Source organism: Papilio polytes, unplaced genomic scaffold (assembly GCF_000836215.1).
Source record: "Papilio polytes unplaced genomic scaffold, Ppol_1.0 DF823923.1, whole genome shotgun sequence".
In the NCBI taxonomy this organism is placed as follows: domain Eukaryota; kingdom Metazoa; phylum Arthropoda; class Insecta; order Lepidoptera; family Papilionidae; genus Papilio; species Papilio polytes.
This window is the reverse complement of record NW_013525281.1, coordinates 1116889-1141547: the sequence shown is the minus strand read 5'-3', so window position 1 is coordinate 1141547 and position 24659 is coordinate 1116889. Positions and strand designations below refer to the sequence as shown.

At 35.3% G+C, this 24659-nt stretch overlaps 2 protein-coding genes across 2 annotated transcripts in view; one reads left to right on the top strand and one right to left on the bottom strand.

Moving 5' to 3' along the window:
- The first annotated feature begins 8371 nt into the window (after nt 1-8371).
- LOC106102194 lies at nt 8372-15329 on the top strand. The gene is made up of 10 exons (XM_013281606.1): nt 8372-8639; nt 8722-8934; nt 9365-9548; nt 10050-10228; nt 10917-11024; nt 11793-11948; nt 12710-12887; nt 13584-13789; nt 14449-14608; nt 15070-15329. Exons 1-10 carry the CDS (start codon nt 8458-8460, stop codon nt 15175-15177), a joined length of 1674 nt encoding a protein of 557 aa, XP_013137060.1. The 5' UTR covers nt 8372-8457; the 3' UTR covers nt 15178-15329.
- Nucleotides 15330-15740: 411 nt separating this feature from the next.
- The window catches only part of LOC106102598 (A disintegrin and metalloproteinase with thrombospondin motifs 16-like), a 35575-nt gene continuing 26656 nt past the window's right edge, over nt 15741-24659 (bottom strand). Inside the window, exons 3-18 of the mRNA XM_013282124.1 lie at nt 24166-24428; nt 22726-23443; nt 22483-22588; nt 22235-22369; nt 22060-22166; nt 21771-21913; nt 20136-20308; nt 19686-19752; nt 19499-19613; nt 18950-19080; nt 18521-18627; nt 17974-18139; nt 17509-17620; nt 17271-17419; nt 16597-16768; nt 15741-16056 (exon numbers count right to left, since the gene is read on the bottom strand). Coding sequence (XP_013137578.1) covers nt 15926-16056; nt 16597-16768; nt 17271-17419; nt 17509-17620; nt 17974-18139; nt 18521-18627; nt 18950-19080; nt 19499-19613; nt 19686-19752; nt 20136-20308; nt 21771-21913; nt 22060-22166; nt 22235-22369; nt 22483-22588; nt 22726-23443; nt 24166-24428 — 2795 coding nt within the window. The 3' untranslated portion in view covers nt 15741-15925. The remainder of the gene's footprint in view (nt 16057-16596; nt 16769-17270; nt 17420-17508; nt 17621-17973; nt 18140-18520; nt 18628-18949; nt 19081-19498; nt 19614-19685; nt 19753-20135; nt 20309-21770; nt 21914-22059; nt 22167-22234; nt 22370-22482; nt 22589-22725; nt 23444-24165; nt 24429-24659) is intronic.

Genomic DNA, 24659 nt, shown 5'->3' with positions numbered 1-24659 from the left:
GAAATATGGGAGTCGAGAATGCTCCTCTTTAAAGAATCAAAAAATGTTAAATAGATATAAAAACTTAGGAACAAGGTCATTTTAATTGTAGGTGACATCTAGGCATTGCCAAAATCATATGTTGGCGACGCCTATATGAGATGGTATTTTTTAGTAAACAATACTATTTCCAAGCATTAGCTGCTATACAGATAACATGTGGCATTAAAATGAACTTTAAGTTAAAAGTTGTCTATTTTCCTTTGATTGACTAGTTTTTTCCCGCGTCTCCTAAGTATTATGTTCTTTCAGACTATCCTCTATATTTATGCCAAATGTCATCCTTATCGGTTCAGCTGTTTAGGCTACAAACTAACAAACATCCATCTAAACTTTCGTATTAATAATACTGTCGCGACGTCATGTATTCAAGATTCATGCCCATGGAATAATCGAGCTGTTTCCATAAAGTTCGCAGCGACATCTTTTGGAGAGTAGCGAAATTCTCGTCGAGAAGTCGAGTAACAATTAATAAGATAAGAATATAGATTACGATATATTATTTCTGTTGATTAATGTAATTGTGAATCATAAATGTCTGTTATTTTTATGTGCAACTAGCTTTCGCCCTCGAATCCGTCCGCGTGGAATTAAAAAGAAAAAAAAATCTACGCCTAATTTAATCGAGAATCGTTGAGCAGTTTAGGCTACAAACATCCATCCATCTAAACTTTTGCATTTATAATATTAGCGTGATTTATTAAATGAATCACACAAAGTAACGATTGACACAGCTTGCAATCTGATAGAATGAACAATGAAGCTAAAAGTTCATTCTTTATCTGTGGTGGGGTTGCCATACGCTTTCTGGAATGTCCCTTTGTTATACTATGGTCATAAATCGTACAAAATGTAGAGATGAAACTGTTAATTAAATAAAAAATGACAATTTGATATCTTAATGAGGTTAATTAATAAAAAAGGAAATGTGGTTCATTAGTGGGCAACATATTTATAAGATGTTTCAATTATGTTAAAGATGTTAATTAGGGCGGCGTTTATTTTACAGAAAGTTTTTTTTACGCTTTTATATTACGTCGTCTAGAACACACTCGTGTGTTCCATTCTGCCAATTTATTGTCAACATTTTAAAAAACTGCAAGCCTTGATTGAAAAGTTAATAACAAGATGGCCGCCCTACATGTGTTCCAAATCTTTGAAATGCTGTCATCTGTTATCGAATTGTGTCAGTAGACACGCGCCAAAAATAGACAATGCGGTAATTAGAGCTATGAACATGCATTATTATACTAATAATACACACATAGAAGTGGCGACAATGTTCTTAGTTATGCGCGGTTCTCACGTGGCCAGTACAGTTGATCAGTAGCACTTAATAACTGGACTGTCAATCGACTGGCACAGTGCGAACGGTTACTGGCACCACTGGGTCTATACAATCTATGATTGCCTTTTAACAAACCAACTGTATTGGCCAAGTGTAAACCGGGCATTGGGGTTGAAAATGGCTTTAGCTACCGTTATAAAAGTAGTCAAATGTCTTAGCCGCTCGGAATATCTCAGTGCCGCTAAAGTACATAGGGCGGCGTAGTGCGCTTATGATCTTGAGCAGCCTAAATATTTGAATACTGTTTCAAACAACCTTCTAATAAAAATCTTTAGTTGATCAATTCTTTTTAGAATAAACAGCATTTTAAAGACAATGAAAAAGGAAAACGCTATTCCCTTCAATTACTTATTGCAATTGAAATAAAGGTGATAATCCTGTGGCGTTCGTTTGACGCACATAAGTTGTGCCGACATCCCCTGATAGGTTTATTGTGATTTATCGGCATTTTTCTCGTCCCCCAGAGCGATTGCGTTGAGTGAATCAAATAATAGCTCTCATACAAAGTAATGTTGGGTTACAATGTATGTTTCTTTTGTTTTTTGTAACAGAAGTATCGTAGAAATCGAACGATCTGAAAATCTGAAAGATCCTTCGTCTTACAAGATGACAATAGAAGACAACAAAGATCTCCTTGTAATCTTACAATCTTACAAGATTATTAGAAAATACATTTTAGCGCTATCGTATGGCGCGAGTTTTGTACAAATGTTGGATGATCAGAGTTAAAAGTCGTTTAACTAAACAGTGTTTAATCTTTTTCTGGCTTAATACAAGAAGTGCTTAGTTACTTTCGCTGTTAATTTATTAAAATACTCCATATAAAGAACCTCAGAGGTTTAAACACTTGACTTGTAATCTACAGATCTTGGGTTCGAATCCCGCTTATACCAATGTGATTTTCGATTTTTCGAATTTTCATACGTACATAATTTAGCCGACGTTCTTACGGTGAAGGAAAACATCGTGATGCAATGCACATATCGGCGAAGAAATTCAAAGATATGTGAAGTCAACCAACCCGCAGTAGGCCAGCGTGGTTGACTATGGCCTAGTCACCCTTACTTAGGGTAGGCTCCGAGGTGGGGTATAGTGAGCTGGTGATGATGATGATGACTTCATATAGTTACAATTTTCCTTTGTAAAAACGTTAATGTATGGCGCCAACGTTGAAAAATGCATTTTAATTCTTAATTGTATACGTGCAATACTGCAGGAAACATACACGCACAGGAAAACCCTATGACTAAAGCAACATTAAAAAAAATACCTTTAACTGGTAACGATGTGGTTTCCATTCATGAGTGGTATTTTAATTTACCTATTTAGTTACTGTTTGCATATTCGTATGGTTTTAGTCGTTATAGCGTTTAGAAATAATTATAGAACTTACTATTTTTGGTCTGATACTTAGCGCGGATTTAAAAACAGACTAAGGACTTTTTTGCCAAATTGTAAACGTCTGATAACAATCGAACGTGGAAAATCGGATCGTGATGGAAATATCGGATTTTGTTCCCTTATCTGACAGTGTCGCATTTTTAAGCTATCAGAGCCTTTATCAGCCAGTGGTGGGACATCGCCTTAGTCGCTTTTGTGTTCTTCCTGATTATGTCTAACATACATGCATACAAACTTTCAGATATGTAATATTAACTAACTAGCTGTTCGTGTGCGGATTCATTCGCGTGAAATTATAAAAACTTTATTTTATTGTTTACATTTGTCAAATCCTCTATTGCAAATGTCAAAATTACAATCCTTAGCAATCTTTCTTTCTTGATGTTGGCAGCAACTTATGGTCTCTCCCCTTTTAGGGTTTTTATCCAAAATATTTACCCTTTAAGTTTAATGGCGTGAAAGTATCTAGCCTTAAGCATGACGTAAGTGTAGTACTTTTTATTAAGAAAAGAATTATTCAAAAATATGCTGTAATTGCCGACATCTTAGGCAACAAAGAAGTGTGTGTTTACGCTTTATTATAATAGTATATATAGTATAGATAAGAAGTATCTTGTAAATGTGTTAATGAACTCTTTAGTAATGTATAATTATTTTGCGGTCTGTTTGTTACATTTAGTTGATGGGCAAAAACGTCATTTGATGAGATATCACAATGGTGTCGCACATTTGCAATTAAAACCAATTCCATGTGATTATTTTAGCAGAATTTTGTCGTGGGTCAATGAACTTTTAAGTAGTGAATCTATAGAAAAAATCTTTTAACAATTCTTTCATAGAGAGCCCAACTTTAGTCCCTTTTCCTTCCCACCCTTTTTGTTATAAGAAAAGAATGGAACGAGAACATGGACTTAACGCTTGAAGAGACGCATAGGAAGGGGACATATCCTCTTCATGTCTGCCCTTCCGTCGATAAGGGTAGGCAACGCATCCGCTATTGCGAATGTCTATGGGCAGCGGTCGCTTTGCCAGTTTACCGGATTCAGGTGACGGCTTGCTTGTTTGCCAACTCATGATATAAAGAAATCTATACTTTGCTGTAAGTAACAATAACAAAAATATATGGATTGACTGTCAAAATATTGCATCAACGTTTGGGATTAAATAAATAAGCAATCGAAATATAAAACAGCCGGCAATCTTTACGCGACATCTACCAACTGTTTTCGATACGAAAACGAATGTGTCTCCAACGCTTTATTTATTTAGGGACAAACATCCGTTAAAATTATTATTAGTAACAAATAAATGTAATAATCATTATATTTGTGAAAAAAGTAAATTTAAAAATGAAAGAATTCCATAAATACGTGCACATACGCGCGAAAATCATTACGTCGGGCAAATAGAAATTCCGCTGTCATTCATATCGACCATAGACAATCGGAGAATTGAAAAAAATGCAACCTCAATGGTTAATCAATTCCATTTATAAAATGATTGACAAACAATGGTCGAATTATAATCATGCACCTCCCTCCTGAATGCATATGGCCTATTCGTTGCCTAGGACGAAAACATGGCTCTATTAGCATAGGCGGATGGTCCGTTAGGTCTATCTAGGCACGGGGCGACAACCTCTTATTAAAAGAGGTTAGTGACGTCATCAGACAGTTATGCCCATTTTGATTTTTATTGTCTATTGTCATTTGTTTTATAATTTTAAAATTAATTTGATTATTCTGGAGTATTAAATATCTTATCTTACTAATATTACTAAATACGAAAGTTTTTATGGATGGATGTTTGTTAAAATTTGTAGCCTAATTTGCTGAATGGATCAAGACGAAATTTGGCAAAGATATAGAGGATAGTATGAAAGAAGACATAGGCTACTTACTTTTTTTTTAATACCAGGACGAAGTCACGGGCCAAAGCTAGTATTAAAATAAATTAGTTCCTCGGTGACATTTATTCTTCTTTATATTTCGATTTTAATATTAACTTGCTATGCATGTGTTTCTTTAAGTTATGTAACTGTTATTAGACTTTCAAGCTTCAAATGTTATCCATAAAAATTGAAGACTTCTTAAAATAAAACTTGACTCTTAAGTGAAGTGTCAAAAAAGTAACATGCAGTTGACAGGCTCTAATAAAAACTTAGTTTGAAGTTATTTTAGGTTATACTCGGTTGTTCTGAAATAGAATTTTAATGCAGACGACTAAAAATAAATATGGTTAGTATCTTTCAAATGTTCGTTTTTTTAGTAGTGTATGGTTATAGTTTCCGTATAGTTTTAGACAAAAAAAAAGCCGTAATATGACAACCGTTAAGGCTTGTTCCACCACTGGCTGATAAAGGAACGAAATCAGATATTTCCATCACATATTTTTCACGATGTATTGTTATCACACAATTTACAATTTGATCAGGCTCTTAAAGTTATAAAGGTTTTATGGAGAGTAGAATCGTTTAATTATAACCTAACAATCTATACTATTATGAAGAGAATGATTTGTATTTTTGTAAGTAACAAATAAACTCAAAAACTACTCGGTCTATTTCAAATATTCTTAAAACATTAAAAAGCTACATTATCACCGTGTGATTCACGCTATATTTATTACTTCGACTTTTAATTCCGTGTGGACAAAGTCGCGGGCAAAAGCTAGTTGGTTACAAAAAAACTACACGGTCTAATAATGACAGACGACAAAATCTAATTATTTTTTTTCTTTCGGTAGCGATGACGTGCATAAACCTGTCAGAGCAACTGGGGGTGTCTGTGGTGAGATTTATTTGTAACGGACTGTGTGTCAGGGTGTCAGTTTGTTTGTGTAGGCCGCAACTCTACTAGTTCAAGTGCAACTACGACAACTGTGGAGTCGAATAATTTTTCATTTTACTTTTTTATCATAACCTTAAAAAAATCTTATAACTGTGTTTTTAATAGAAAACATGCAATATGTTTTGCTACACTAAATATAGTCGATTAGACTAACACATTTTCTATAACATAACATACTAGCTATCGCCCGTACTGCTAAATTTCATGGAGATACGTTCAGCCGTTTAGGCTACAAATTCTAACATCCATCCATCTATCTAAACTTTCGCATTTATAATATTAGTAAGATTAAGCGCATAATTGAACAACAAAAGGCTATTTAAATTTTAACATAACTATAGGATAGTCTAGAATTACAATAGCTAGGGACAAATTAATAAAAAAAATATGAACTCCATTCGTTCCCCTGTTCCATGCCTCGCATTGTTTGCTAACTAAGCGGGGATCATCTCGTTTACGTCCCGGCACCAAACAAAAGGATTTCTTTACAATACACCAACGCTGTAAATAGTCCGGCCCCATAAATATACCGCGGCCGCTGACGTTTGCTACATGCTTTGCCGGCCTACACTATTGCTAGGACATTTTTTTTTAAATTAAAAAACTCTTTAGTTTAATGGCTACTCCCAGTATTTCTGTTCTAAAGGTCCGTTTACACTAGAGGCGTAGTATTAAATAATTATTTAACACTATTTTTTCAATTATCCAGTTATTATAATGTTAGATTTTTAAACCGGAATTTGAAATAATGTTTACTCTATAATCGTATCTTAACGCCATCTGTCGCCGACTAGAGATAAAAAGAAGTGCACTTTAAACAACGGTTTAAAGGCTGGCAATACCACAGTAATATTTATACGGGTCAAAATGTTAAGGAATGCTTTCTTAAGGCTCTGCCACACCTTAACGTGTTACTGAAGTGTTTCAGATTTATTTATAGAAGCGATTGATGGAGTGATTTGTCTACAAAGCTTACGTAACTAAAGTATTTTTAAAGAGCGCAAGGCGGGGAGCTGCCTTATTTATCCCGATGATAGGTTAACGAAGAAACTTAATGAGATGCTTCGATTATTTATTAAATACTTGCTTTGCCCGCGACTCCCTCCACGTGGAATTAAAAAAGTAAGTAGTCTATGTGTTCTTCCAGACTAACCTCTACAACCGTGCCAAATTTTCAGCCGGTTAGGCTACAAACTAACAAACATCCATCCAACCCTCTAAACTTTCGCATTTAGAATATTAGTTAGATTTCATCAAATCGCTGCAGATTAGATCAGATAAAACTATGTATAACTAAAAAATATATCATTCGTATAAAAATGAGCAAACAATCACAAGAATACATAGAAAGTACCAGGCACTCATGAAATGCATGCAGCTTCGAAAACTACATTCTCTTGATAAGGACTGCAACTAATTTAACAAATGCTATCAAATGAATAGATTTTATATAATAGTAGACCTTATTGCTTTCGCAACAAGACATATTTGTATATCAAATGACAGCAGAATAGGTTTGTCGACGAGAGGCATTGACGAGCTCTCCTATTGTTTTCGTAGAGAACGGTTCAGCATTCTGAACGATGCTCAAAGCAACCCACTTCGTGTGCACACTGTGAATTGATTCTATTTCCATTTCAATACGTTAAACGACAAAGTATAACCAGTAAATAAATAATATAACATAATAATAATTAAATAAATAACAAAGTAATTATGACGTGCACAAAAACAATCAATATAAGCAAATCTACTGTTATTGCTGTAGACAGTCCGACCTTTGTACAAATACGACTAATTGTAAGAAGAAACAGTATGTACAAATATTAACAGCTTGGGATAATGAAAACGTGTCCGATAGAAAGCTACGAGATCAAAGCGACTTATGACGGAAGCGAATCTCGACAGTTTTCCCCAAGTCTCCTTCCCTCGTAAGCTTTTGTGTTCCTTCACATGCTTATTACGAGTGTCTTTTTTCACCTTTAGAATTCTCACATATATACTGTATTTCCTCGTGAAGACTAGTAGACGTTTATTGTGATATCTAGCATCTTATAAAATTAGCTGAGACTGTTCATTGTTTTAGATTAAGACTAACTTCTCGAATTTACAAAGTGACCTTGAACTCTCCGCCGTTCAAGTGCGAGGATATGCCAAAACAGAGGGGACCAACGAATTGGCTAATCGGCCAATTGGCCACTCTTCCTCCATTCTTTGCGTCACTTACTAAATGATTTACGACGGCACAGCCGGTAGAAGCGGCGCGTGTAAGTTTTATCATTCTTTTACATGAACAATATTAAGATATGAAGATAATAATATAAACTTTCATTGAAATGTAATGATTAAGTGAAGAGAGTATAATAAAATGGTAGAATAGTATAAATGATTCGGCAATAAAGCCGAGGACTCTTTTTGTAAGCGCCTGTCGATAAAGGAAACAGATTTACTTATTTAAAAAATATTATGCTGCCTGAAGTAAGGTGAATCTTCAAGACCATTTTATGAAGTCTCTAGTGTCATAAACTATTATCAGATATTAGATTTCTTTCATATTCGTAGGTATGTTTAATAAGCGAACATCACATTAATAGGCTTTTATTGGATCTGTAAATATGTTTTTAATTTCATTAAAAATATTCGTCCTTTGTCGAATTGTTTTCACTTGTCATTTTTTTTATACTGGCAATAATTCAAAAACTTGGCGCGCGTAGTTGTCACTTGTCAACAAATGTCAAACTCAAAAGTTTGAATTATAACGTAAAATTATATTTCTTAACATTTTATATTTCTAAACAACGTTGTTTCAAATGTTCAACAATGAATACTATAAATGATGTAACTGATAAGGAATTCATTCCTTTTCTGCACAGTTTGGGCGTAGAAACTTATAATAAGTCTTTTGAATGGATGCTGCAAGATCCTGATTTTGGTGGTGCTTTGAAGTGGCTTTATAGGAATTTGGACCATAACAATGCCTTGACTGCTCGTGAAGAATACAGGTTAGTTATTAGTTGCTTAATTTTCACACAAATACGTTACAATATATGTATTTATTGACAATGAATTGGATTGTTAAAACAGGTTCAAAGAACTAGAGAAAAATAAATGTTTACTGCCCGTTGATGAGTTGGAAACTGCAATCTCATCGCTACAAGAAGAGTTCGAAGGTTTGTGTCTACCAGGAGACCAGGATGCCTTAGAGGATATGAAATTAGACATAAGTATGCACAATGATAGACTGGATATGTTATTAAAACATGAAGAAATAGTGAATGATTTAATTAAACAGAATCAGTAAGTATTCAGATTGGTGTATTTACTGTCTTACTAATATACATGCAGAAGTTTACATAGATAAATTTTAGTTACTCCATATCTCGGGATTAGCTGAAATTTGGCATATATGTATAGCATAATGTGGAATAATACATAGGTTTTATTCTGCTCTGATGGTGTTATGAGCATTACATTCCTCCATACTATGTCATACATGTATTTCAAAATTTAGATGTAAATAAGTCTATTGAGTCATTCTGGAAATACTTTGTAACATCCATCCATCCATCTAATTAAACTATTGCATTTAAAACAGTATTGCTATGCATTATCGAAATATTATTTTACTTTATCTGAAAATTCTCCCAAAATTGATTAAATACTGGGATTTCATGTACTTCATTGAGGCTCTTGTTTTTTTTTTTAATTGCACTTGAAATATTTCCAGTTTAATGAAAGATGAACTAGACATAGAGCTGACAAAATTAAGTGCAAAACAACATCAGTATAAAGATGATGAAAAAAGCTTGGGCGAGCAGTGCATCACCCTTGCGGAGGAAGTGGACACTATTGTTGATGATGTATGTGATGTTATAGCTAACAACTTAAAAATGGCCAGTTCTACAGATGAGGTAAGTTTAATATGCAATAAGCTTGCGCCTGTGACTCCGTCTGCGTGGAATTAAAAAAAAAAACAAAAGGTAGTGGCCTATGTGTTCATTTAGACTATCCTTTACACCTATACCAAATTTCATTGAAATCCGTTCAGCCGTTTAGACTACAAACTCTAACAAACATCCATCCATCTTAACTTTCGCATTTATAATAAGTATGATAAAAAAAGTACAGTAAACTGTATAAATATTTATACACTAGCTTCTGCCAGCGACTGTACATGTGGTATTAAAAATAGCAAAAGCGAGTAGCCTTTCTGTTCTATCACCTACATCTATGCCAAATTTCATCATCAATTCAGCAGTTTAGGCTACAAACTAACAAACCCATCCATTTAAACTTTTACATTTATAATATTAGTAAGATTTACAAATCTTCCTAAACTTGTATACCTTTGGTGTCTAAAATATGCATAGATTTATCTCTCATTTTTTTAAAGTATAATTATTATTTTCCAGGAAATGTCTAGCAAATTCTTTGCATTTGGTCCCTTTGATGCTTACAAACAGTCTCAATCATTATTTATGTCACACTTTGACCTCTACATCTCCAAGCGACTGACAAACAATCATCCGGAAAGGACTTCAGATCAAGATCTACAAAGAATATTAAATGAAGCTGCTAGTTTGGAAGAAAGGTTAGTGCATCATTTTATCTCCAGTAACAAACTCCCTTGATTGGATGGAGTTTTTTGTAGCAAGAAAATATTAAATGTTACCACACTAAAAGCTAAATCTCAGGTATTTTTCTCTGAAATAGTTTAGTAATTTTTTTAAATTAGTTGTTAGTGACACTTGACACTAGAATTAATGGTTACCTTTTTTGAGTGTTAGTTTTTTATTATGTTTTTAATGTAAAATCCTTAGTGAAATTCTATAGCCTAATTGATTTATCCCATTTTAATGATTGAGGTGTCATTTGTTTAGTTTAGTATATTGTTATAAATTTCGATAGAAATGACTATTCAAAAAATATGACAGTTGGATATGAGGAATACTGGTGAATTATTATAAAATGAATACACTAAGGCAACTACGTAAAAGATATCGAACGTTCCGTGGCGACTACTAGAAATGTACTGAGCTACTGAGCTCCTGAGCGACTGAAGGAACTGAGGTACTGACGGCTAGAGAGCTTGTTAGCAACTGAATGCAACTGAGAGACAGCTGATGAAACTACCCCCAACTATTACTTCCATTTCTATTATTTTGTAACAATATTTTATCAGCATAAAATATAATTACAAAACAAAAGGCTTGAATACCATAAACTGACTTTATTTTTCTTATTTTTTTTTGTTAAATGAGTTTTTTTATGTATTCCAGGCTATCGGATGTTCTATGTACATACATCTCCACCAAAGCAGAGTTATGTGGGGAGCAAGCCAAACTAGCATTGGTTAACAATTACATGCTTCATCCTAATAGAATATCGTAAGTATACATTATAATATAATCAACATGTAGTGCAATTTACTAGCTGAAAAATGTCCAGAACCTATAACTGAAAACTATATTATTTCCAACCTTTCGCCTAACTGACGCGACTGAGCGCCGAGACTGCGACTGAGCGCGAGCCACTCCTTGCCATATATTTTTATAAAACTACCCTCCACTATTCCATCCATTTCCGTCACTAAAAGCTGACTTCATAATAAATATACATTTAATAATTAAAAAAAATAGAGAAAATACAGAAATTTGTATACTCATTCAGTTTCAAAATGTATCCTCATACATCTATATGCTTTCGAAATTAAATACAGTCAGCTGTATACAATTGTATATTTAAAAATCCTCACAAACTTGTTTACTGTCAGTTTCAAAAATATGTAAACCTACAGTTACACTTCCCACTATTAATATTTCATTATTACATAAATATATTTTTAATTTCTAGAACTTGAATCCACATAAAAGTTGGCAAATTTCTTTAAATGTTCATATATTATACAGCTGACTGTACATGCCTTTAACTGATTTATAAAAATAACTAGCTTTTGCCTGTGACTACATCCGCATATAATTAAAAACAGTAACCTATGTGTTTTTTTAGACTGCTCTACATCTATGCCAAACTTCATTCAAATCTGTTGAGCTGTTTAGGCTACAAAATCTAATAAAAACCCATCCATACATACATCCATCCATCTAAACATTCATTTATAATATTAGTATTGTTGTTATATTTGTATATTCCAGTGCGTGTTTATTAGAAGTGCAAAGTTCTTTAGAAATCCTGCAACAAGAGGAGACAATATTAGACCAACAGCTGCAAGAAGCTATACTAAAGTTTGTGTCATCTCGGACAAACCTCGCTGTGGAGACAGCGGCAAGGAGTGCACTTTGTATTAGGAAGTAAGTATAAATCTCAGTTATTATGGTTATGGTAGTATCTATAGTTATTTGGTTATTAAATCGCCTATTTAAATGTAGATAAAGAAATTGTTAAAAAGCTTAGCTTCCTTTTCAACTAAAACAACATTAAATTATGTAACAGTGTCAGTATAACGCCACGCTAAAATTTCAAATTCAATTTAAATGTTGTCCTCGAACATATTGTAAGCAAGCTTATGATGCGAAAAGTTTAACTATACAGTGGTAGTGCTCGCTTTACCATCTTAGCACTGCAGGGCACGCCCCCAGTAATACCATGACCACACAGAAGACAGGCGTCAAATGGAAGCAATTCCGAGTTTCGTCTGATGAGTGTGGTGCCGGAGGCCTAATTTAAGTCCCTTTCTCTTTACCACCTTTTCTTATAAGGAGAGAATGGAAGAAGTGGAAGGGGAAATATCCTCTTTACGTGCGCCTTCTCTGTTCAGATAAGGGTAGGCAACGCATATGCTATTGCGGATGTCTGAGGGCTTGTCATTTGTGCGGATTCTAGTGGCCGCTTGCTCTTTGCCACCTTATGTTATAAAAAAAGGACAGTGTGTTATTTACATTTCGCTTAAATATACATCAACCCCTTACTGTAACAGCTGGTGTGGATTTTTCATGGTAATACAGTCATTCCTTACTTCATGTACATTTTGTATTTCTACACTAAGGAACTAACTTAAATACTTCACAGTGTAATCTTTTATATTACTCATGTAGTAATTATTTATTTTCAGGCAAGTTCACAGTGATTTGGAGTTTTTAGTAGAATGTGTCCAGCAAGCGCTGCACATAGACAAGATAGTGTACAGTGCGCTGCGAGCGGAGCTGTGCGCGCTGGAAGAGTTACTGCGATTCGCCTCACATATGAGGACATATCTAGTTAATGATACTGAAGCCATCAATAATAGGATTGTATGTATTTAAATTTGTTTATTATTTTGCTCGTGAAAGACCGAAAAAAGTATGGATGGATTGTGTGAAAGGGGATATGCTTAAGAAAGGAGTGTATTCAGATATGACGGCTGATATAGATGTAGGGAAAAGCAGCACATACTGTGCCGACCCTTCGTAAAGGATAAGGGCAAGTAGATGATGATGATATTTTGCCCGTGACTTCGTGCACGTGAAATAATAAAAAACGTAGTCTATGTTACTCACTGATACCGTTTTTAATGGTGAAAGAATGAAATCAGTCCAGCAGTTTTTAAGTTATTTTAATACATACAAAAATATAAATATATCCTCTTTATAATATTATTATGGACTAGCTGTTGCTCGCGACTGTCCGCGTGGAATTAAAAAAATAATAGCACTACTTATGTGTTCTTCCAGAGTCCCCTCCACATTACAGACTAGTTGTAATAATTATTATATTGTTTTGTGTATAGTGTTAAGGCCCTTATATTTTTTTCTTAAAAATTTAGTATATGAATAGTAATCATTCGTTACATTTAACACGTTACAGTAAATATTTTCGCTCTTTAAGCGAATTGCAAACTTTTACTATAAATAAGCTTTCGCCCTCGACTCAAACAAACTCTTATAAACATCCATCTGAACTCGCATTTATAATAGTAATATTTCATATACAAATTGTTATAATTTCAGGATTCGATGAACGATATCTGTAGTCAGCAATTACTGAAACAGCGATTGAATACCAACATTGTTCAGCAGACCTTATGTACTTTGTTATGTACTGAGAGTGCTGATGTACTTGTAAGGGTATATAATGAACTGATATATAATATACGAAGTCTCAGTGAGGAGGTGGCTGATGGCTTTAAGAAGAAGGAATCCGCGATAGCTGCGTAGTAAGTTTTTTTTAATGTATTAACGACGTGAAGTCGGTTTTTTTATTACTTAATGGTAAAATAATGTGGAAAAATGTGCTAATTTACTTTGTCAAGGGTCTACTTTAAAATCTATTAATGACGGAAGTAGTGGTTCAGATGAATTTTAAAATCTGTAGATGTTAAAATACATTAAAAAGAGATATTTAACCCTTATGGTTAATTTTAATAGTAAACCGTACATACAATTACATATAAAAAAATGTATAATACAATTAAATATTTTTTTAATAAGTTACACTTACACTTTTTTGCTTTTCTTAAAAAAGCAATGTTACTATGATAGAGGTTAAAATCAAAGAAAGAATTATATGTTTACATTTTATATTATTAGTACAAATACATTTAAATAAAAGACGTGGTGAACAAAATTTATCACCGGTACTTTTTCTGTAACAATTTATTTTTCAAGATTAATGCCACCTCGTGTCTTTTGACATATAATAAAATATATAACAAAAATTGTAATAAGCGCCATCTATTGTTTTTTTAAAAAAAACTAAACTTGCAAAATATGAACTTTAATTAGTTTTAGCGACATCTATTGGCGATTACAAATAATTGTTGGAATCTATTTGAGAACCCGATCAATAGATGGCGTTGATATATTATGTACGCAGCTGGTCTTCAACATCGACGCTCCGCGCGTACTTGTACGACGGCAGCGGTCGCCACGTGCGGCGAGGCGGCGCCGCGCAGCTGCTGCACCGTCTTACTGAAGAAATAGCTGCTGTCGATGATAAAGTGCTGGCAGCTAGCGGGACATTTGCTACTGTTAAGGTGATATTAATGTTGTAGTAAAACCCGCTTTAATAGGTTAGTGTAGGGCTTGTCCTAAGCAATATCATAACTATATAATACAGGCGTGAAGTGGAAGCAATTCCGCTGATGAGTGTGCTTGAGGGTATACCGTAATGATTAGGCACAGACTTTGCTGATTTGTTGGGGATTAAAAGAAAGATTTTTTTAGTAAAAGTACTTTTTTTAAAGGGAATGCTTATGAACATGTCTAAATTTTTACTATAAATCTAAAAATCGTTTTTAAGTTATCTATTTGGATGTAGGGTCTTTAATATTCTAGTTCAATTGTTACTCATATTTTATAATTATCTAGATTTAAACCTAGGACCTGTAGATTTCAAGCCTTGAACCACTGTTCGACCTTCGTCATACAGATTAGCTTATTTTTAGTCTTAACTAGACTTTATATTATTTTTAATAGTTTTATTTATGGTTTTCAGAAAGAGGACAAGCACAGTTTACGTAAATTCTGGCAGTGGTTCCTCGTGGAGCAGTCGCGACTGCTGGCCGCGCTCAGAGCGGCGCAGCCACGAGGACATTTACCTTGATTTCTGATATTTACTCTCAAAATAATAATAAATCTAGTTATAAATATAGCCTATGACGCTCGGTGATAATGTAGGTTTCTAATGGTGAAAGAATTTTTGAAATCGATTCAATAATTTTTGAGTTTATTCGTTACATACAAAAGTAAAAAAAAAACCTTTCCCTTTAAAACATAAACTAGCTGTTGCTTGCGATTTCGCCTCCATGTAATTAAAAAAAATCAATAAAAACCATAGCCTACTCAATGATAACGTAGCTTTTAATGGTGTAAGAATTTTTGCAATCGGCCCAGTAGTTTTTGAGTTATTTCAATAAATACAAATCTATTCTGTTTATATATTTGTAAATAACTATTATGCTTTTAATAAAACTTCTAAAACATTTTATTAATGTAAATAAAACAGTAAATTATATAAAAACATGTATTTATATTTTAATAATTACAATAATAAATAGGTACTAGTGATCACAATGTTCGCAGTCAGCACCAAGCGTCTTAAACTAAGTGTATACTTATAAAATAAGTGATTTGACAATTCAGCACATTTTAGACAAAATAACTAAGTCTGAAACAATTAAATTGTCTTATTTTGGTCATAAATCGAATTATTTGAAACATTCTTTGAATAATATTGAGTTCTAAACACTTTCAAGGACATTGACAAGGTCACTGTGAAAGTTATTTTTGTGGTATTCAAAGTGTTAAGTGGGTGCATATTTTCCATCTCTGCCAGTCCTTTTTAGCGAGTCTCAGTCCCATGTAGGTCGTGGTATTTTCCTCATAAATGTATCTTCAGGCGCAATATGTATGGGATTGTTGAAGTCTATCTCTATATTGTCGGGTATAGAATCATAATATATGATATGTTCACCGGTTTTACCTGTAAATAAAAAAATAATGTATCATACGTTTTAACTTAAACGTAAAAATTGGTAAAGGCGTCGATTTATTACCTACACGTCTGTAGCAAGCCTAATGTAAGTACTAACTTACAAAAATCTTACTAATATTACAAATGCGAAAGTTGAGATGGATGGATGTTTGTTAGAGTTTGTAGCCTAAACGGCTCAACGGATTTTGGTGAAATGTGGCATAGATGTGTCTGGAAAGACACATATTGGCTATTCACTTTTGTATTTTTTTAATTCCACGCGGACGGAGTCGCGGGCGAAAGCTAGTAAATAGTAAAATTATGAATTTATCCTCTCTACTCTTTATTTTTTTTTTCACAAAAAAGTAACATTTTTAAATCTTACTAATATTTTAAATGCGAATGTTTAGTTGGATGGTTGGTTTTTTTTATTTCTATGGCTAAAAGGGATGAAAGGCACAGTTATAGAGCAAAGTCTGAAAGAACCAAGACTACTTTTTTTCCACGCGAACAGGGTCGCGGGCGATAGCTAGTCAAACAAAAACTCACCAGTAAAATTCAAAGCAGCAATAATATCTTGCAAATGTAATTGATCTAGATTGGCTTTGACAGTCAGTCTGTTGCGATGCAGCGCGCGGCGATGGCGGGACGTCCTTCCTCGTGGTAGTAATGGTAACGTAAATACTGATTCTGATAGTGGCGTGTCGTCGGCACCGAACTCCTGTAGTCACCATATTTTATGATGCTTACAACATATGGTAAAAATATAAAATTTATAACACGGAAGAGATAGTTACTACTTGATATAGCAATTGTGACAACATAATGGTAATGCTGTTATAATCACCACAAAGTGCTAATGAGAGATTGACTGTCATACTAATATAAATGCAAAAGTTTAGATGGATGGATGTTAGAGTTTGTAGCCTAAACGGCTGAACGGATTTCGATGAACTTTGATATAGATGTGAAGGATAGTCTGCAAGAACACGTAGGCTACTCACTTTTGTTTTTTTAATTCCGCTCGGACGAAGTCGTGGGCGAAAGCTAGTGTGATATACAAGTTGTTTTCTAGATAATACATTTAATACGTAATTAAGTTTTAGTGCTGTGATATTTACTACAAAAAATATGATAATTACCATGAAATATCACATATATTGTAGTTCTCATGAATAGTGCTGTTCGTATTCTTTATGGTTTAGTCCTTGTACAAAACATACCAAACACTTTCCGCTGACGCAATAGGAGGAGTTCCGCTTCCCGCAGGATGTGCCGAGCGGGAACCAGCCCTCCTGACCGTTCACCAGGTAGAAGCGGTGTGCTACTCGCTCGTCTTGACATGCAACACGACATGGACGGTCTGGTTCCTCTGAGAAAAAAAATCACGTTTTATTTCATTACACGCTTAGGGTTGTCACTTGGCATATCTTTTGTATAGCAGATATTATTCAGTGTTACCTAGTACAGGCGATATCTGCATGCCCAACCCTGACAGCCGTCTCACTCTCTCCTTGTACTTAGAGCAAACCATTGTCGCGTACTGGTAAGGTGACTTTCGTTGCAAACAACCCTGGAAGGAATTACTACGTTACAGTTATTTACGTTGCGGTTGCGAGAACGTATTCGTTACATTTTCGACATTTGTATGAGATTTTTACGCTCGAAAGAGTGTTGTACTCGTACGTTACCGTTGCTACAAATATTTGAGACTATTGTTGCTCGTGACTCCGTCTACGTGAAATTAAAAAATAACAAAATATATAGCTTATGTTAGTCACTGATAACGCAGCTTTCTAACGGAGAGAGAATTTTTAAAATCGGTCCAGTAGTTTTTGAGTTATTTCAATACATTCAAAAATACAAATCTTAACTCTTTATAATATTAGTATAGGTAAAGTAGATGTACTAGTACTAAGTACTGACGAGTTCTGGTCTCGCGGCGTCTGGCCGGCACAGCTGTATGGTGGTGTGCCGCGCCGAGCTGACCAGCCGCACGCCGCTGCCCGGACTCACGCAGTGGTAGTGGCAGCCGCTGGCCGCGCGCCACTTCGACCCCACCGCACGCCGCCACGTACCAGATGTCTTTGTTCTGGAATAACGTTTATAATACTCCTAGAACTAATTATCACAGTAAAGTTCTTGAAACCAATGGTGGAGATAGATATTTAAGAAATATATAGACTAGACATAGTGAACAAATTTTTTTCACTGGCAAATTCTTTGAATGGCAGATGCTGTCAAGTGTAATACGCCATAACTATAGGAAATTTATCATAATACAATTAATTACATTTATGTGTGGACCTAGATAGTGTTAGAGAGATCATGTCAAAAATGTCTCATGTGAAGAGTCAAATATGCTTCCTCTATATATTTTTAATCTCTTTGTGTGAAGGATTGTTGATTGTTTAAAGAAAAATATTATTAGCAAGATAATTTACAAGATAGTCTGAGAAAATGGCTATCTTACGTGGTGACGGTATGTGGAGTAGCAGTTTGTAGTTGCAGTGCCTCCCATTCGCAATCGCCGGGTTTCAGCGAAAACTCGTTGTCGCTGCTCGAATCGCAGGTGAATTTCTGCCAAAAACACAAGAGTAACCTCTGAATTTTGCACAATCCTTGATACTAACGTAAATTTACCATTGCATTTTTAATGTTTAAGGTCCATCTATAGTATAGACAGTAGCACTGATATTAATACAGTTTACAAACTCTATATAGACTAGTATAGAGTCCATGCAGACTAGTATAGACTTTAATATAGACTTTATACCAAATTGCATTGATAGCGTCATTAATTAAGGCCTTGCTATTACTTCTGGTAGACTGACCCGATAATTACGAAGCGGTTTAGACATGGAAAGAGCTACAAGTGTACTCTAGCATTGTCGCATGGTACCTGACAGAGTCCGGAGATGCAGAACATAGGTTGTGTTCTCGAGCACGCGGTACCATCAGGCAAACTCCAGCCGCGAGACTTGTAACCGCCTCCGCGCGTGTCGCACCATACTGCACAAGCGCTGCTCACGTCTGGAAGTATATGTTCACTGTTTTATCGCTTGGCAAGTTTACTTTATAAAAAAAAAAAACAAAAACAAACCGCATAAAAGGACCAACGAAAGGCCTAATATTAGCCCCTTTCCTTTCCAACCCTTCGCTTATACGGAAAGGATGGGAAGGGAAAGTGGATTTGGCGATGGAGGAGACGCAAAGGAACGGGAAATATCCTCTTTATGTGCGTCTCCTCCGTTGTTTAAGGGTAGGCAACGCATCTGCAATTGCGGATTTATATGGGCAACGATCGCTTCGCTTTTTCGCCTAGGCCGCTTGCTCGTTTGCCAACTTACAATATGTATATAAAAAACCGTCTTTTTGGACAAGTAAGCTTATCAACATTGTAGACATATTGGCATATTTCGCATTAAGAAGTTAGTTAAGAACTAGTTACCCTCTGAGTCGATCCTCTGCAGCCCAGTTCCTATAAGGTCAGGGTCGACATCGCGCGCACGCAAGCAGATTTGGTCAGCAAACTCGCGCACCGTCATACGTGGTACTTTGTTGCACTGGAACAATATTTTTTTATTATAACTTCTATATTGATCAATTTCTATTCTCTTATGAGATATCTGACTTACTTGTTGTGCATGACAAGACTGATATTTCTTGTCGTGACCCGTGCAGTAGTTGTTTCCGTTATCATGCCTGGAATTAAATACTTAACTATGAAAATGGCATAATATAAACTAATTACATTGTATTCATCACACAGAACATTGGACTCAAAGATGTCAACCAAGGTGGTGTAGCTCGTGTAAAGACAATTCAGTTTTCCACTAACGAAAGGATTTTACCTTGAAGCCAATATTACTCTTATAATAAATCAAGCGCCAATAGACTAATGGTTTGGAGTATAGACTACTGATCTTTGGGTCAAGGGTTTGTATCCTGCCATTCGACTATTGTCGTGAACCATATAGCATAAGACTAAAGTTCAGTTAGAACGGTTAAAGTTAATAATAGTAAATTAAAAAAAAGTCCATTACAGTGATCATCTCTTAGACGAGAAGTGTTGTGACGTCACTAACCTGGGTCGGTTACACCTGCGCGTAGCGACAGCAACTCCGGCAGCGGCGGGCGCGTGTTTATCGTCCAGTAGACAAGCCGAGGCGCACTCCGACCAGAGCGACCAGCGACCCCACGCGCCACGCCCTGAGCGCACAGTACCCTCGCGTTCCACACATGCACCGCCACGGCAGTACTAAACACAGAGTTAATTACAGTTAATATTATCTTCTAATTACATAAGCCATCAAATGAGTGAGACAGAGAACTTAACCTTTAACTATGGACGTGAGGTCTCACAGACCGCTCGTGGTTTGTGATTCGCGTACCTCTCCCATCCCCCGCACCCGACGCGTTTGCCGGCCTTAGTAGCTTCACGTTTAGCAGTGAAACGAAGATTGAAGCTGGAGGTTACGTCGCTGGCTCCATATTTGGTGAGTTATTTGACATTTTATTTCGACCGCGGTCTGTAGGACCGCACGTCCACGTTTGTGAAGCGAATTGTGCTTACAATATTTTTTTGTTGTAGGTGTTTTTTGTTTTAAAATGACGGATAATGAAAGGCCTAGTACTTTAGAATCCAAAAGGAAGTCAAGCTCATCTTTAGCTCCCAAGGCGAATAAATTATTACGACTAGATGACCCTTCTTTTGAAGATGTGCTACATCAAGTACTTCTGGAATCAGATTAGTGCGATCGATGATCGATCGAGATATTCATGACTGTTTACTACACGAAGAGGATGTAGGTAAAAATCACGTGAGTGATCAAGAAATGGCCGAGGACTCCATCATTTCCAATTCTGTTAGAAGTTCTGACGGTGAGAGTTCAGATGACGATGCTCCTCTTACACAGCTACGGACTAAGTATTACTATGGCAAAAATCGGGTCCTCGGCAAAAATCGGTAAACCAACACCAACACAGAGGACTGGATAGAGGTAAATTCTTAAAGGTACTGGCACGATCATTGGTAGTACCTCAAATGCAAAGAAGAGTTATGAACTCTCGCTTGCCAAATGAATTGACACTGAAGATAAAACGTGTTTTGGGTCCTGATATGCCAAATCCAGAAATCCCAGAAACCACTGTTTCTAAACGCATGACATGTAAACATTGCCCTCCAAAGATAGAAAGAAAGACAACTTACACATGTATAGGCTGTGGGCAGCCAATATGCCTTCAGTGTTCAAAGCCGCAGTGCAAAAACTGCCAGTAAAATGTCCAAGTTGAGTCATTGTCAGAATTTTTATGTTTATATTTTTAGACGAGATGTTTTATTTTCTTTATTTTCTGTACTTTTAATTTTAATTTTATAAAGTCACCCTGGTGCCAATACAATTAATTTTAAGAAAAAACGTTCTTTATAGTGATCTCGTACAAAAAGTCTGGAAAGTGCCTACTTGTGTTATACGGTTAGTTTTTGTTATGAGGAAATAAAAAATGTACATGCATTTTATGTTTTTGTTTTCATTTAGCAACTTATACAGGGGTTAACATAAAAATTCCGTTATTAAAGTGATTTGAGTATGCTGAAACTCGCCTTTGAACATAGTGTCTGTGAGACCGCACGTCCAAAAGTACGTGAAAAAAGCTGACGTCCATAGTTAAAGGTTAAAGAGAGATAGCTTACACAGTTATACGCTTCTATATGTACATACCATTGCATCCCCACACCTAGTGCCTTCTAGTGCAGGATGCGAGGTCCAGGTGTACCTTTCGCGCTGGCAGTGCAGGTCCCGACAGATATCTTCCAAGTTCTGAGCTGCGGAGTGACGACTACCGCTGCCGTATTTGAGCATACCTGGCAGGATGAATTTCATGCTGATTTTCAAAGAGTGAATAGAGATATAATAGTAGCCTATGTCTACAGTCCGATTAGTTTTTTTCATTCAATGACTTGTTTTTAGTAAGATTTTTTGGTAATAGAAAAGCACGTTTTATGCTTACATTGTTGATCAGCGTCGAATCTCTCCCCAGGTAGGATTCCCTCAGCGCTATGGTCGAGCTGACCCGCGGAGTTGCCGTGGTCTAGTAGACAACGAGATTGTACTGTACTGTAACAGACAAGAAACATGATAAAGCATGAAAGTTGGCAATAAATTAAGATATGATAATTATTTACTCTAGAAACTTCTGTAGATAATTTCTGCTGCATTGAGACCAGGTGATCTTGCCGCTACCGAGGGTCGGGCTCATGATGTATGCGCTTGGATCGCAGCCGTTATCCGCTAGAGGGCCGTCGTGACGCATTCCTAAACTGCAAACAAATAAGTACATTTCTTACACCATAAGGCGTGCATTTAAATTATTTTTAATGTCCTTATAGTATAAACAATATATACTGCTTCCAAATATAATGAAATAACTTACTTATGCCCTATTTCGTGAGCCACAACGTAAACACTCTCAAAGTGCCTGCCTTCGTTTACAGTACAACTGCTTGTAACAGTACACATACCAGCAACTGGTGCTAATCCTGAAAACGACACGAACGAGTTATCAAACCTGTTGATTTCAGGAAGAAATTAAAATAAAATCTAGCAATATAATCAAGCAACTCAAGAAGAACCGTTCACAGTTTAGTTTCCTTATAGCTTTTTGTGAATGACTCACCTACAACTTGACTGCTGACTTTACCATTCTTATTGACTACGTATAGATCCAATCCAGTCAAAATTAAAGCATGATCCCAATGCAACGGGTCATTATCACCTGGTGGATTCTCTAATCTTTGCCACGTACAGAAATTACTTAAAAATCTATCAATATCGTGCGGTCTCTTCAGATTAGCAGGATCTTCATGTAAGATTTCCAATCTTTTTAGTATAAAATTGACTGTTCTACCCAAAGATGGGTCGTGGTAAATTAATTGTACAGCATTTATCATCGCTAAAACGAATCTAACTAACTCTCTCTCCGTATCTTTAGGAAAATTTACTGTCATATGTTTGTATAAATCTCTATCTACGAACACAGCTGTTTCGACAAATATAGGAGGAGTTATCGCTCTTTTCTGTCTATTAGAATCTGGTTTTAGCTTTTCTATAAATTTGTCTATAGTTTTATTCCTGTGAGCTAAATTTAGTTTGAATTCTTCCAATGTGATATTGCTTTTGTTTGTTATTTCCCTTTTTCGTCTATGCTTTGTCCATCTTACAGATTCTTGTCTGTCGTTAATGTTATCTTTTTCTATACATGTTGTTATTTCGTTGTTGTTTAGACTATCGTCATGTTTTTTGACGATGATGTGCGGTTTCGTTTCTTCGTTATGAAACCTTTCAGGCAATGGATGTATATAATAGTTACTACCATTAGCTTTAAATAAGCCTCTCTGAAATTTATAATAAAATTATTATAAACTAGCTTTCGCCCGCGACTCCGTCCGCGTAGAAGTAAATACGACAGAAGTGAGTAGTCAATGTGTTCTTCCAGACTATGTTCCACATTTATGCCAAATTTCAACGAAATCCTTTCAGCTGTTTAGGCTACAAACTCTAACAAACTAACAATCTAACAAACTTTCGCATTTATAATATTAGTTAGATAATTACATTTAAGTACTTTTGATTATTATTTTGTTAAATGAACAAGTATAATAAGAATATATTAAGGTGAATGGCCTTCTATTAAGTTGAACAACAATGTACAATATTTCCATAAGCATAAGAAATAAACAAACGAATAAATACTTAACAATAGAAAAACCTAACAATTTACGGAAACATTCAAATAAATATAATTTATAGACGTAATTAAATAATTCGCAAATCAAACTCAAAATTAAAAGTTGTTGACCTTTTACTTGGCACTAGCTTTCGGCCGCGACTCCGTCCGCGTGAAATTAAAAAATAAAAGTAAGTAGCTTATATGTTCTTCCAGACTATCCTCTACATCTATACCAAATTTCATTAAAATCCGTTCAGCCGTTTAGGCTACAAACTCTAACAAACGTCCATGTAAACTTTCGCATTTATAATAATAAGTATGAATATTAGTCTTCAATAGACAAAGATCACGGATGTATAAAACAAAAGAATCAAGAAGTGGTCTTACCAAATCACCACAAGCATACAAAGCTGCAGTATCACTTCTATAATAACATAGATCTATCTCTTCATCATTATGTTGGTCCATCACAGCTTGCGTACCATTTGTCCATCTTCTTATCAGTAGGAACTGTGGATCTAGGAATGTGTGTCTAGGACTTAATTTTATATCTAAATGCTTCTTTAGCGTGTTTAGATCTGGATTATCGTGATGAATCGACCGTTTGCGACGCTTTGGTTGTCGTAAATGCAATATCTCGAATTGTGCATCTGAAAGTTGAAACCGTTAGCGTTAGTCTATTATTTTTATGTTTTCTTTAAAACAATTCATTGAACTTCTCTAAATTACGATTTAAAATTAATACTAGAAATGTATGTATATTCTTTTGGAGAGTATATTAGCTGTCCCCGTGCGGCTTCATCCGCATGAAATTGTGAAAATTTTATTTTATTGTTTACATTTGTCAAATTATCAATAGCAAATGTCAAAATGACATGACA

What these genes read in the sequence shown, in the direction of transcription:
- LOC106102194 (XM_013281606.1), top strand. Translation starts at nt 8,458, where the DNA reads ATGAATACTATAAATGATGTAACTGATAAGGAATTCATTCCTTTTCTG. An exon ending in GATTTAATTAAACAGAATCA is followed by an intron (nt 8,935 to 9,364) that starts GTAAGTATTCAG and finishes AAATATTTCCAG; the next exon opens with TTTAATGAAAGATGAACTAG. An exon ending in GCTGCTAGTTTGGAAGAAAG is followed by an intron (nt 10,229 to 10,916) that starts GTTAGTGCATCA and finishes TATGTATTCCAG; the next exon opens with GCTATCGGATGTTCTATGTA.